This window comes from Cololabis saira, chromosome 9 (assembly GCF_033807715.1).
Source record: "Cololabis saira isolate AMF1-May2022 chromosome 9, fColSai1.1, whole genome shotgun sequence".
Lineage (NCBI taxonomy): Eukaryota > Metazoa > Chordata > Actinopteri > Beloniformes > Belonidae > Cololabis > Cololabis saira.
The window spans coordinates 45889784-45904062 of NC_084595.1; the positions used below are offsets into that span (position 1 = coordinate 45889784).

At 44.2% G+C, this 14279-nt stretch overlaps 1 protein-coding gene across 1 annotated transcript in view; it reads right to left on the reverse strand.

Moving 5' to 3' along the window:
- The window catches only part of arid3c (AT rich interactive domain 3C (BRIGHT-like)), a 47836-nt gene that overhangs the window by 7979 nt on the left and 25578 nt on the right, over window positions 1-14279 (reverse strand). Inside the window, exons 3-5 of the mRNA XM_061730292.1 lie at window positions 6428-6611; window positions 5275-5516; window positions 3979-4218 (exon numbers count right to left, since the gene is read on the reverse strand). Coding sequence (XP_061586276.1) covers window positions 3979-4218; window positions 5275-5516; window positions 6428-6611 — 666 coding nt within the window. The remainder of the gene's footprint in view (window positions 1-3978; window positions 4219-5274; window positions 5517-6427; window positions 6612-14279) is intronic.

The window sequence follows — 14279 nt, forward strand, 5'->3', positions numbered from 1 at the left end:
CTCTGGAAGAAAGGGGCTGGACCCTCCACTACTCTGGAGTTGCCCAGGGTGAGAGGCGGCGGGCTGGTGTGGGCTTGTTTATAGCCCCCGAGCTCAGTCGCAATGTGTTGGAGTTTACCCCTGTTTACCCCTGTGAATGAGAGCGTTGCTTTCTTGCGCATTCGGGTCGGGAAAAGGTCTCACTGTTTGTGCCTGCGGCCGAACAGCAGTGCGGAGTACCTGGCCTTCTTGGGGTCCCTGGGAGGAGTACTGGATAGTGCTCCAACTGGGGACTCCATTGTTCTACTGGGGGACTTCAACGCTCACGTGGGCAATGACAGTGATACCTGGAGAGGCGTGATTGGGAGGAACAGCCTCCCCAATCTGAACCCGAGCGGTGTTGTGTTGTTGGACTTCTGACTGAAGAAGGAGTCCTACCGGGCTATGTTAGCCTGTGGGACTCCTGACGCAGTAGATAGGTACCAGCAGGCCAAGCGGGCCGCGGCTCGGGCGGTCCTGGAGGCAAAAACTCGGGTCTGGGAGGAGTTCGGTGAGGCCATGGAGGAAGAATTTCGGTCGGCCTCGAGGAAATTCTGGAGGACCGTTTGGCGCCTCAGAAGGGGGAAGCAGTACTCTGCCGGCACTGTTTATGGTCCAGGTGGGGACCTGAGGTCACTGAGGTAGTTTGTAAGCTCCTCAGTGGCACCGGGGGTGGATGAGATTCGCCCTGAGTACCTATGAGTCTCTAGATGTCATAGGGCTGTCTTGGTTGACACGCCTCTGCGACATTGCATGGAGGAAGGGGACGGTACCGCTGGAGTGGCAAACCGGGGTGGTGGTCCCTCTTTTTAAAAAGGGGGACCGGAAAGTGTGTTCCAACTATAGGGAGATCACACTTCTCAGCCTCCCCGGGAAAGTGTATGCCAGGGTACTGGAGAGGAGAATAGGGCCGATAGTTGAACCTCAGATTCAGGAGGAACAATGCGGTTTTCGTCCCGGTCGTGAAACACTGGACCAGCTCTACACCTACCGCAGGGTGCTTGAGGGTTCATGGGAATTTGCCCAACCAGTCTACATGTGTTTTGTGGATCTGGAGAAGGCATTTGACCGTGTCCCTCGTGCCATCCTGTGGGGGGTGCTCGGTGAGTATGGAGTCCGGGGCCCTCTATTAAGGGCTGTCCGGTCTCTGTATGATCGGAGCAGGAGTCTGGTTCGCATTGCAGACTTGATCAGACTTGTTCCCGGTGCATGTTGGACTCCGGCAGGGCTGCCATTTGTCACCGGTCCTGTTTATAATTTTTATGGACGGGATTTCTAGAAGTAGCAAGGGCCTGGAGGGGATCCGGTTTGGGAACCTCAGGATTTCGTCTCTGCTTTTTGCAGATGATGTTGTCCTGTTGGCTTCATCGGACCGGGACCTTCAGCATGTGCTGGGGCGGTTTGAGGCCGAGTGCGACGCGGCAGGGATGAGAATCAGCACCTCCAAAACCAAGGCCATGGTTCTGGGTGGGTGGAGAAGTCCTGCCTCAGGTGGAGGAGTTCAAGTATCTCGGGGTCTTGTTCATGAGTGAGGGAAAGATGGAGCGTGAGATTGACAGACGGATCGGTGCAGCGTCAGCAGTTATGCGGTCAATGTACTGGACCGTAGTGGTGAAGAAGGAGCTGAGTCGAAAGGCAAAGCTCTCGATTTACCGGTCAATCTACGCATCTACCCTCACTTATGGGTAGTGACCGAAAGGATAAGATCGCGGCCGAAATGAGTTTCCTCCGTAGGGTGGCTGGACGCTCCCTTACAGATGAGTTTCCTCCGCAGGGTGGCTGGACGCTCCCTTAGAGATGAGTTTCCTCCGCAGGGTGGCTGGACGCTCCCTTAGAGATGAATTGCCTCCGCAGGGTGGCTGGACGCTCCCTTAGAGATGAGTTTCCTCCGCAGGGTGACTGGACGCTCCCTTAGAGATAAGGTGAGGAGTTCGGTCAACCGGGAGGAGCTCGGAGTCGAGCCGCTGCTCCTTCACATTGAGAGGAGTCAGCTGAGGTGGCTTGGGCATCTGTATCGGATGCCTCCTGGACGCCTCCCTAGGGAGGTGTTCCAGGCATGTCCCTCCTCCCTAGGGAGGTGTTCCAGGCATGTCCCTCCTCCCTAGGGAGGTGTTCCAGGCATGTCCCTTCTCCCTAGGGAGGTGTTCCAGGCATGTCCCTCCTCCCTAGGGAGGAGTTCCAGGCATGTCCCTCCTCCCTAGGGAGGTGTTCCAGGCATGTCCCTCCGGGAGGAGACCCCGGGGCAGACCCAGGACACGCTGAAGGAACGTGTCTCCCCTCGGAAGAGCTGGAGGAAGTGCTGGAGAAAGAGATTGAGGAAGAGCTGGAGGAAGGGCTGGAGGAAGAGCTGGAGGAAGAGCTGGAGGAAGAGCTGGAGGAAGAGATGGAGGAGGAGCTGGAGGAAGGGCTGGAGGAAGAGCTGGAGGAAGGGCTGGAGGAAGAGATTGAGGAAGAGATGGAGGAAGAGCTGGAGGAAGAGATTGAGGAAGAGCTGGAGGAAAGGCTGGAGGAAGAGCTGTAGGAAGAGCTGGAGGAAGAGCTGGAGGAAGTGCTGGAGGAAGAGCTGGAGGAAGAGCTGGAGGAAGAGCTGGAGGAAGAGCTGGAGGAAGAGATGGAGGAAGAGCTGGAGGAAGAGCTGGAGGAAGAGATGGAGGAAGAGATGGAGGAAGAGATGGAGGAAGAGCTGGAGGAAGAGCTGGAGGAAGGGCTGGAGGAAGAGCTGGAGGAAGAGCTGGAGGAAGAGATGGAGGAAGAGCTGGAGGAAGAGCTGGAGGAAGAGCTGGAGGAAGTGCTGGAGGAAGAGATGGAGGAAGAGCTGGAGGAAGAGTTGGAGGAAGAGATGGAGGAAGAGCTGGAGGAAGAGCTGGAGGAAGAGATGGAGGAAGAGCTGGAGGAAGAGATGGAGGAAGAGCTGGAGGAAGAGCTGGAGGAAGAGATGGAGGAAGAGCTGGAGGAAGAGCTGGAGGAAGAGATGGAGGAAGAGATGGAGGAAGAGATGGAGGAAGAGCTGGAGGAAGAGCTGGAGGAAGGGCTGGAGGAAGAGCTGGAGGAAGAGCTGGAGGAAGAGATGGAGGAAGAGCTGGAGGAAGAGCTGGAGGAAGAGCTGGAGGAAGTGCTGGAGGAAGAGATGGAGGAAGAGCTGGAGGAAGAGTTGGAGGAAGAGATGGAGGAAGAGCTGGAGGAAGAGCTGGAGGAAGAGATGGAGGAAGAGCTGGAGGAAGAGATGGAGGAAGAGCTGGAGGAAGAGATGGAGGAAGAGCTGGAGGAAGAGATGGAGGAAGAGCTGGAGGAAGAGCTGGAGGAAGAGATGGAGGAAGAGCTGGAGGAAGAGCTGGAGGAAGAGATGGAGGAAGAGATGGAGGAAGAGATGGAGGAAGAGCTGGAGGAAGAGCTGGAGGAAGGGCTGGAGGAAGAGCTGGAGGAAGAGCTGGAGGAAGAGATGGAGGAAGAGCTGGAGGAAGAGCTGGAGGAAGAGCTGGAGGAAGTGCTGGAGGAAGAGATGGAGGAAGAGCTGGAGGAAGAGTTGGAGGAAGAGATGGAGGAAGAGCTGGAGGAAGAGCTGGAGGAAGAGATGGAGGAAGAGCTGGAGGAAGAGATGGAGGAAGAGTCGGGGGTGAAGGAAGTCTGGGCATCTCTGTTGAGGCTGCTGCCCCCGCGACCCGGTTTCAGATAAGCGGCGGAAAATGGATGGATGGGTTTTGCACGAATCTAGCGGTAAGGGGAACACGACTGGAGATGAAGTTGCTCTTGAGGCCAGAATAGTGTCAGAATTCTGCCTGCTCATCTCAGTATGTTGAGTTTTTAGATATCTTGCTTTTGCTTGAATGAAAAGATGTTGCAATGGCATTGGGTTTGGGTCCTTGACCACACCACTCCTGATAGAATTATGGCAAACAGGTAGGTCTCAGAGAACACCGGCAGAATACATGAACTGACTGGGGTACACCGAGCAAGTCTCACCCCTATTGTTGAGTTTGATGTTGAGGGGCAGCTGGCTGGCCATGGTGAGCAGGTTCTCCTGCAGGGCGTCCTCCACCATGCTCTGCTGCTCTTCCTGACCCATCATCCTCTTCTTCTGTGGCGGCTCACTAGCTTGCAGCTTGTCCCGGAGCAACTGCAGAGTTGCTGCTGCATTCTGGCTGCCAGGTGACACGGAGAGGCCGGCGTTGCCGGGCAAGAGGCAGGCTGCCATTGGCTCCTCTGCAGAAACAAACATTGATTAGGCTTTTCATCTGGAATTATGTGAACAGGTTCATGCTCCCATCCGTCTATAAATCTGCGGGACGCTGCTGGGTTTTTCCCCAACAACATTAGAAATCCTGTAGATGTCATGTTTCAACTACAAATGTGGCATCAAAAATGGACAGAGAAACTTTTTAGTTCTTGTGAATATTTCAGACGCACCAGTCACTTTTTCTGATGGTCATGGATTTAAAGCACTTTTTAACATAATTAATATGTAATTAAAGATTACTGACGCTGCCCTCCTTGATTTTTCTTCATGATCGTATAAGTTGTTTGAATGACTTATCTGTGCTGAATTGACCTGAATCAAATGGGACTGAATATCAATACTGACTGCGTTGCTATGGGGATTCAGTACCGATACAATTAGAAAGAGAGGTTTAGTCCACGTAAATATTCATTTACTCCGAGTTAAAGTTGGATTCTGCAGGACTGCCCTTTGACACCAGTTTTGTTTGGAACTTTTATGGCTAGAATAAAGTGCAGCCAACGGGCAGAGGGGTGTGGACCAGTGGCCTCAGATTACGTCTCTAGGCTTTAGTTGCCGTGGTCCAGAGATAATCCCCCAGAATACTTGGAGGAGCTGCTCCCCCGCATCGAGAGATGCCAGTTTAGGGGGTTAGATGCCTGTTTGAGGCGTTTTCAGGCATTTGCAGGGAATGCTTTGTTATCTCCCTGGAAGAGTGAGAGGGATTAGCCATGAGGAGGAGGGTCTTGGCCCCTTTGCTTAAACTGCTGACCCGACAGCCTGAAATCAGAGTAGTGGAACTTAATGAAGCAACAGTAATTGGTTTTGCCAGGCTAGCAAAGCTATGCCATATTGAGTGAGTGAGCAGAGATTTATGAGAGGATAGAATAATTAAAAAAAAAAAAAAATCACAAACTAGCCTTTTTTTGTGTCAGTCTGATGTAAATCATTTAAAAGATGTAATATCTGTTCTTGCGTTTGGAAAGTTCCATTGCTGGTTGGATATTTAGGCCCGTCATACCCACAGCCCCGGTCAGTCTCACCTGTCTTGACTTCAGACTTCTGGGACGTGTGACCACTGTTGCGATAAAGCACGGGGAAGTGGGATGGCATCTTTGGTGAAGGGAGGAGGGTAGGGGTGGCCACGGGGGAGTAGTTGAAGATGACAGAGCCATAGCTCAGCCGGCGACCTTCCCGCCGATTGCTGTCGATTGCTGCCTGAAGCTCACCGGGGGAGCTCAGCCCTCGCTTCTCACATTCGTATGGGTACAGGTACTTCATATATCTAAAACAGGACAAGACTTCTGCTTTACTCAGGGACTTCAGCACTTCTCAGTCAACTTGGTGGACTTATTCTTATCATTTATTATTGTTTGTTGGTATTCTTTTTTGTTACTGTATCCTAATGTCATGTTCATCTATAGTGCAGCACTCTGTAAAGCACTCTATGGTTTTGTATCTGTTAAGAGTACTATTAATGTTACTCTGAAGAAAATAAAAATGCATCACTTATTCCTTCAAAGAACAGTTTTAATTGTGTCAAACACAGGTTTCTGGATGGTTTTTTCTGCTTTGAAGAAAGTCCAAACAGGCCTGAAGACAATTTACAGGACTGTCTCAGAAAATTAGAATATTGTGATAAAGTTCTTTATTTTCTGTAATGCAATTAAAAAAACAAAAATGTCATACATTCTGGATTCATTACAAATCAACTGAAATATTGAAAGCCTTTTATTATTTTAATATTGCCGATTATGGCTTACAGCTTAAGATTAAGATTCCCAGAAAATTCTAATTTTTTGAGATAGGATATTTGAGTTTTCTTAAGCTGTAAGCCATGATCAGCAATATTAAAATAATAAAAGGCTTGCAATATTTCAGTTGATTTGTAATTAATCCAGAATGTATGACATTTTTGCATTACAGAAAATAAAGGACTTTATCACAATATTCTAATTTTCTGAGACAGTCCTGTAGATGTACACATTTAAATAGAAGACAATTATCATCCTGAATCACAGACAACTGACTAGTAAAGACGACACAATGCTTCTGCAGAAAATAACGCTTTTTCCCTGAACATAAATGAGCCTTTTACTATTCTAAAATGAAGGAAGCAACAGGAGCGTAAAGTTAGCCTCTGAAAACTGCAGAATCTTCCCCCCTTCTGTTCCTCGTGTCTCAGCTGGGACTCACTGTGTTCGCAGGGTGAACGCTGCACTGGTGATGGAGGTAGGGAGGTTAAGGCCTTTGGTTATCTCACGCCATATCTTTTTATTGATGACTTCCACTAACCCGCCTTTTTCTGTGACAAGCTTGTAGAGCATGTAGAGATCCAACACCTGCTTAGCCATGATAGGAATCCGATTCACTGGAGTCCCTGCAGAAAGCAAACACAATATCCACAATCAATCCCATTAACTTTGGTTCCTCCCATCAATGTGCTCCTGCATCTTCTTATGAGGCCAATTTATCTCAAGCCAGTCAAACATCTGACAGCTCTGTTTAAGGCAGACGCTCCAACTTTCAGGAGACATTTCTAATGTCTTATCTGAGCCTGATCCGAACCCGCTTCATCTTTGAATTCTTACTAACATGATGTTAAAAACAAATTTTGTTTACGTGTTTTAATCTGATTTTAACAAGGTGCGACCTGGATCGTAAAACGGAGAAATTAATGCAGGAAAGGATCTTAGATGCATTAGTTCTGGCTTGTTTAAAACTTTACAAATACAAAAACCCACTTTTTTTCTCAAAAACAGGAGCCACAATCATTTGTATTTGCAATTTAATGCACATAAAGAGAGAACAGCCAGGTCTTTGTTACAGTTCCAAAGGGGTTGACCCCGAGATAATTAACCTGCATTTTGCTGACAGAGTTCCATTGTGCCCATTGGATTTACCATAATAGCGATCAATAGCTGCAGAAATATAGTGAAAACAGCAGTAATGGAGCCTTTACAGTAAAGGGGAAGAAAGCGCTGAAGAATTGTCTGAGCAGGTGAAACCACATCAATTAAGGCCAGTAATTACAGCTTTATTTTACCGTGATGGCCCGTGAACGAATAAGACATTATTAAACTAAAGAGTTATGTTCTCCTCTACTCCAGGACAATACCGGAAGGAGTCTGCAGCCCCCGTACATCAATGTTCCCCCTCTGGGGAATGGTGCGGAGCAAGCTTCTACTAAAAACCAAGAAAAAGAAGGGAAAAAAGCTTTAACTTCAGTATATTTCCAGACAGGACTAAACACGGGCCACGGGGACTCTCTGCAACAGTGATCTGGTTTATAAAAGTTACCCTCTGTAGTTGCTTTGGGTTTCCTGCAGCTGCCTGACCCCCCCACTAACAACTACTGAAAAAAAAAGAAAATGTGCATGTTTGTTCAATATACAACTCACAACTCTTTGGCAGTTTTGAAGTTGCTTTAAGGCAACCTTAAGTTAAACTAGACCAGGGGTCTGCAACCCAAAATGTTGAAAGGGCCATATTGGACCAAAAACACAAAAAACAAATATGTCTGGAGCCGCAAAAAATCTTGTCTAAGCCTTAGAATGAAGGCAACACATGCTGCATGTATCTATATTAGTTATTACTGGGGGAAGATTTTTTTTTTCATTATACACACAAAGTCGAAATGTTGAAAAAAAAGTCGAAATGTCGAGAAAAAAGTCGAAATGTCGAAATTAAAAAGGAAAGGAAAAGGGAAGAAAAAAGGAAGAAAAAATAAAAAAAGAAGAAAAAAAGGAAAGAAAGAAGAAAAAGAGAAAAAAAGGAGGAAAAAAGAGAAATAAAGAGAAAAAAGGAAAAAAAGAAAAAAAAGAAGAAAAAAAAGAAGAAAAAAAGGGGAAAAAAAGGTCAAACATTTTTGAAAAAGCTCCAGGAGCCACTAGGGCGGCGCTCTAGAGCCGCGGGTTGCCGAGCCCTGAACTAGAACATTCTGGGAAATGTATATCTGTCCATGTCCACCTGCCCATGCGTCCTCTCTTGCTGCTGCTCGTGTCTGAGCTGGTTCTGTTTGTGTTCAGGGCGGTTCTGGTTCTGGTTCAGGTGGTTCTTATTTATATTTTGATTTATATTTGGGGAGGTTCTTGTTCTGTCTTGGCTGTGGGGGTTTGGCTTGTGCGCTGCCACTACTGGCGGTGACATATTTACATTTAATAGCTCATCAGCATCTTGTGGCAAGTAAAATAAAATAGAAAACCTCTTTCCTTTGAGGAATTTTCCGTTTCAGATTCAGATTCAAACATGACATCAGAGATACACCGCAGAATGAAACTATGTTTTAGCCACGATAAAAACAGTGGAATAAACACTGGAAGGGAATAAAAAAATAATAAAAAAACAATTTTATTTATATCGCATCTATTACAATACAAGTTGTCTGCAGGAGCTTTCCAGAGACCCAGAACAGAAGAATAAAGGAATAAAGAATAAAAAGCAGGTCAAAGAAAGGAGGCAGTATAATTACAAATATAATGTGTATGTGTACATTAGAGTCGTAGTAAACAGATAAATAGATATGTGGCGGTAGATGGACCGGCTGAGGTCTTCTCAGGATATTACACAAGGATTTATTTCATTGTTTATTTGATTGTGTGGTGTTGGAGTCTGAGGGCTTTGGGTAGAAACTGTCATGGAGCCTCGTTCGCTTGTAAAACTAAGTAAGTAAAAGCAATATCCACATTTCAAGCAATATGACCCAAGAAGAAGTTTATACATGAGGTGCTCAAGGGAAGATGTTTAGTTTCTCAGCTTTTAAATGGTTTAAGATGACTTAAAATAGAATTAGACAGAACTGAAAAGAAAGTGAAGTAAATGAAAATATGGTCCTCCAACTTGACTCTCCTATCACTGATGGAAACATCTATCACGGCTAATCCATAAAGCCACTATTTTGTTGAAGAGGTACAGCCACACAGATTATGGTCATAAATAAAAGCTTCAGCCTTTGTCTGACAGAATGTAAGGAGATACAGGCCTCTTAAAACAAGATTTATGTGCTTTCAATACCGAGAGGGATGTATTTGTCTCTCTGCGTCTGTGAAAGAGATATAAAGAATAAAAGAGGGAGAATGGAGGCCTTTTGTCAGCACCAACTCTCCCATCAGCCCATGTGTCATTATGACAGAGAGCAAATAGTTTGCATCAGTTAATCCTTCAGTTACTACGAGAGAACAACTTTGCAATTGGAACAATATGGAGCATCAGGATGTCTGTTAGTGCAGTAATCATCTTTACGCTTGGCTTCTTCGCTGAGGCGTCCGCTTTGCAGCTCCGAGCCGATAATGGGATGAGAATTTCTCCTCCTCATTGACTTTGCTCTTTTAGCCCATGAAATGAACAATTAATGCAAGGACACAAGGAAAAACAACTGTTTATCTACTTCTGTTCAACCCATACAGGAAAACAAGGAGCAGTTATAACAAATAGACTCTTAAACACTGCTAATATTTGAAGAATCCGGTCTGGAAGAGGAATTCTGAGGAGACAGAAAGAGTTTTATATTTTTAGGGTTCTCAAATTAGCGCATTAATTGCGATTAATTAATTAGAGGCGTATTTAGCGCATCATGTTTTTAATCGCTTAATCTATTTTTTAATCTCTAACTTTACTTTTTCTGTTTGCGAGTTGCCTTTATTTTGAAATCTGTGTTTTTGTGAATACAATTACTTTATAAAGACACTTTTTATATGAATCTTTTGATCTGCCACAATAATGTAATGAATATATATATATATAAAAGGGAAATAAACAGAAATAAAATTTTGGCTGAGGTTAAAAAACAGATTAATTAGATTAATTCATTACAGATCTTAATTAATTAATCTTCCAATTTTTTTAATCGCTTGACAGCACTATATATTTTATGTGTTTTTTTCTTCATCTTTTTATCTTGGCGTTGTTTGTTTGTGCATTGCCTCCAGTCTGTTTCACACAAGCTGTTTATCAATATTAAGTATAGTAATTTATAGTAATAGTAAGTATTCCCAGTCAGTTATACCAAAGCCAGAGTCTACAATCTGCAGGCATTGAAGAGTCTGCAGATGTCTCGCTAGTTGTAAGAACGGTTGAGTTTTATGAATTCTTTTAACCATTATACAATTATTTGGTGTTTATAATCAATATAGAAAAGCAGGGGTGGATTGTGTCCTTGGCTGTAACTCAGCCATACATTGTTTAATCTGGCCCAAATTTGGTGCGTATGATTGCAGTACAACTCTGAACACATCTGCAGTGTGATGTGGAAAAACAATTGTAGCATCACCTGTTGGCAACAGGAAACATGCTTTGTATTCATTTTGCATTGTCAGAGTCAGATTTTCTGTATTTATCAGAGATCCGTGTGGTCATATTAACTCGTGCTCATAGCGCTGCCTTGTTAAGAGATGAAAAATCCATCTTCATGTTTGGGTGTGCCCTACTATACCTACTATACCTACTATACATACCTACTATACCTACTATACCTACTATACCTACTATACCTACTATACCTACTATACCTACTATACATACCTACTATACCTACTATACCTACTATACCTACTATACCTCTCAGAACAATCACATGTATGTAAAACCTGTAGAGAAAATACTTTAACCCTTGTACTGTCTTTGGGTCAAAATGACCTCATTCTCCTGTTCCTCCTTCCTTCCTTCCTTCCTTCCTTCCTTCCTTCCTTCCTTCCTTCCTTCCTTCCTTCCTTCCTTCCTTCCTTCCTTCTTCCCTTCCTCTTCCTTCCTTCCTTCTTCCCTTCCTTCTTCCCTTCCTCTTCCTTCCTTCCTTCCTTCATTCCTTCCTTTCTCCCTTTCTTCTTTCCTTCCTTCCTTCCTTCCTTCCTTCCTTCCTTCCTTCCTTCCTTCCTTCCTTCCTTCCTTCCTTCTTTTTTCCCTTCCTTCCTTCATTCCTCCTGCTCTCTCCTTCCTTCTTCCCTTCCTCTTTTCTCCCTTCCTTCCTCCCTTCCTTCCTTCTTTCCTTCTTTTCATTCTTCCTTCCTTCCTTCTTTCCTCCCTTCTTCTCTTCTCTCCTTCCTCGACCCAAAGACAGCACAAAGGTTAAATAAAGATGATTCTTCCCAGCAGTAATGGTGTGTTTAAGGGCGTGGCTGTTACAGCTTGGCTCATTGACCACAGGGAGGGATTTGCTGCTCCAACACATCTTCTTCTCTTGGCGTGATGGCAGAGAAAGTGATGCTTCACACCTTGATGAAGTATTCCCGTGGAAAATCACTTTTCTGCGTTCAATGTTGCGACTTTGGCACTGTGGCGGTGTTTGGATGATTCACCACGGCAGTTCTGAATCAGACTGAATGGTTTGAGGTCAAAGACTCACCATGAAACACAAATGGCCTGTAGCTCAGCCATATTTTGTTTAACATGGTCCAAAATAAATGTATTGCATTATAGCCTGAATCTGAACACATTTACAGTGTCATATTCAGGAACAATTGTAGCGCCACCTCTTGGCAACAGAAAATGTAAAAGCCTTTTATTATTTTAATATTGCTGATTATGGTTTACAGTTTAAGATTAAGATTCCCAGAATATTCTAATTTTTTGAGATAGGATATTTGAGTTTTCTTAAGCTGTAAGCCATGATCAGCAATATTAAAATAATAAAAGGCTTGCAATATTTCAGTTGATTTGTAATGAATCCAGAATGTATGACATTTTTGTTTTTATAATTGCATTACAGAAATCACAATATTCTAATTTTCTGAGACAGTCCTGTATGCATTCCTGCTGCAAGTGAGATGAGTTGTTACACCTCAAATCTGGTCAATCGGTAGTTAACATACTGAAGATTGAATTCATTAGTTTTCTATGGGAGGGCGTCACCGTGAGAGGGTGGCAAAGTTCAGTGTTTCACCATGAATAGAAAAATTGTTCTAACTTGCATGTGCATTGTTGAATCTGACCCAAAATGTGTACATTTGGCGAGGCTTCCACTTTGAACAAGAGAACATAATCTTGGATTATTTCAATAGCACCTGGTAAAGGAAGCTGATTTTTGGTGACATTATGTCCTACATTGGCCCCGTGCTTCATCAGATAAGTCTCAAATTTGTCCTGACGACTGTGGTAACTCACACGTGTTCCCTGGACGGACGTCCAGCAGACCCTGCATCACTCACATAGAACATTCATTAACAATCAGCTGTTTGTCCCTCAGAAGGAACATTCAGATCCCTATTAAGACGGCAAAGATTTCAAACACTGCAACATGGTGTCTATCCAGAAAGTCATCACTTTATATCTTTGAAAATATGAAATCATAACCGATGATCATATATCTACCATGCTTTGTCGGATAAACCTTAAACTTGTAACAAACATTGTCCATCTTGATGAATACCTGTGAGTTTCTTTCAGATCGGTCCAACGGTACACAAACAGTGGCAATTTTACATTTTGGATACTAAACATATTTTTTTATGACATCAGTGCTACCAAGTAGAAATATACCAATGTCAGAATGAGCATGTTTTTGATGTTTCCTACCTCTCAGAATGATCACACATGTCAAACTTTTTGAGAAACTACAAAAAAAGTTGGTAATGTTTCACAGAAATAACGGTGAGCGTGTGATAAGGGGTGTGGTTGTGACAGCATAGCTAATGGACAGTTTTTCTACTCTAGTTTTTCGACATATTTTCTTGTCAGGAATAAAGAGGATGTGATGATTCACACCTTGATGGTGCATTGAGGGGAAGAAGAATGTTTTTGTGGTGGTGCTGGCACTGCTGCAGTATTTTCACGAGTCCCCGTGGGTATTCTGAGAGCGATTGTCTGTGTGTCTGAGCAGGTGGACAGCAGCACAGGAACCCCTCAGGGCACTGTACTCTAACCAGTCCTATTCACAATGTCTCACACTTCCAGTACAAGTACAAGTCCTGTCCTCTCTGGAAATACTTCCATGACTCTGCAGTCGTGGGGCGTTTCATTAACGGTTGCTTGGTTGTGCTTTTCCCCTCAGAAGGATTAGAGCAGTGGTTCCCAAACTGGGGGGAGCGCCCCCTAGGGGGTCGCGGCGCTATTGTAGGGGGGGCGCGGTGAGGTTGGAAGGTAGATTAATTAAAAAAATATATAAATATATATATATATATTTTTTTTTTTTAAAGATTTTTTATTTCTTTAAGATTTTGCCTTCAATACATATGTGCAGTGAGAGAGAGACAGGAAATAGGGGGAAGAGAGAAGGGGAATGACGTGAAGTAATGGTCTGGCCAGCGGGAATCTAACCAGGACCTGCTGCTTCAGGTCCCATAACTACCCGGCACTACTGGAAGGAAGATGCATGCAGGTAATCTCTGACATTTTTGCAGAGCAATTGTTGAAAATGTTATTATTTGTTTAGCTGTTGCTGCTGCTGTTTTTTTTTCCTCAGGGAGCTGGTTATTTTTGGAAAAAAATATGTTGAAAGTAATGCATACTGTATTGTACAGTAAAAAGGAAAAAAAGAAATGTGTTGCACAGATGAAGCAAGCCCACTCACGTCACTGGAAAGATGTGGGGATTAAAGGTGTAATGTTTGTAGAGCAAATGTTCAGATTTTGGCTCCTGTTTGTATTGTTGTTGTTTCAATCTCTGGGAGCTGGTCAGGTTGAAAATCTATTTTTACAGAGATGGACAGTTTTTTTGCACATATGTTCAATATATGAAATAAATTGCAGTCACATTTGAATACAAAAGATGTGTCTGTGTTGGGGTCGGGGGGGGGGGGGGCTCGAAAATTCTGTTACGTACAAAAGGGGGGCCTGGCAAAAAAAGTTTGGGAACCATGTTGGATATTGTAGGAAGTAATTTATGAGTTGATATGATGTATATGTACAGTATACATCAGTAGTAGTGTATATACATATACATACTGCTGATGGTAGGCCTTGGGGGCAATGGCCAGTTAATGGTCCCATCCTTGGAGCAACAGTAAATTATCCTGGGTATTTATCAACACACAAAGGAGGCCATCACAACCATTGTCTGCTCTGCATCCGATGGAATCTCTGAGAAGATTGCCCCTCTTTATTCTTAGGACTGAATACTC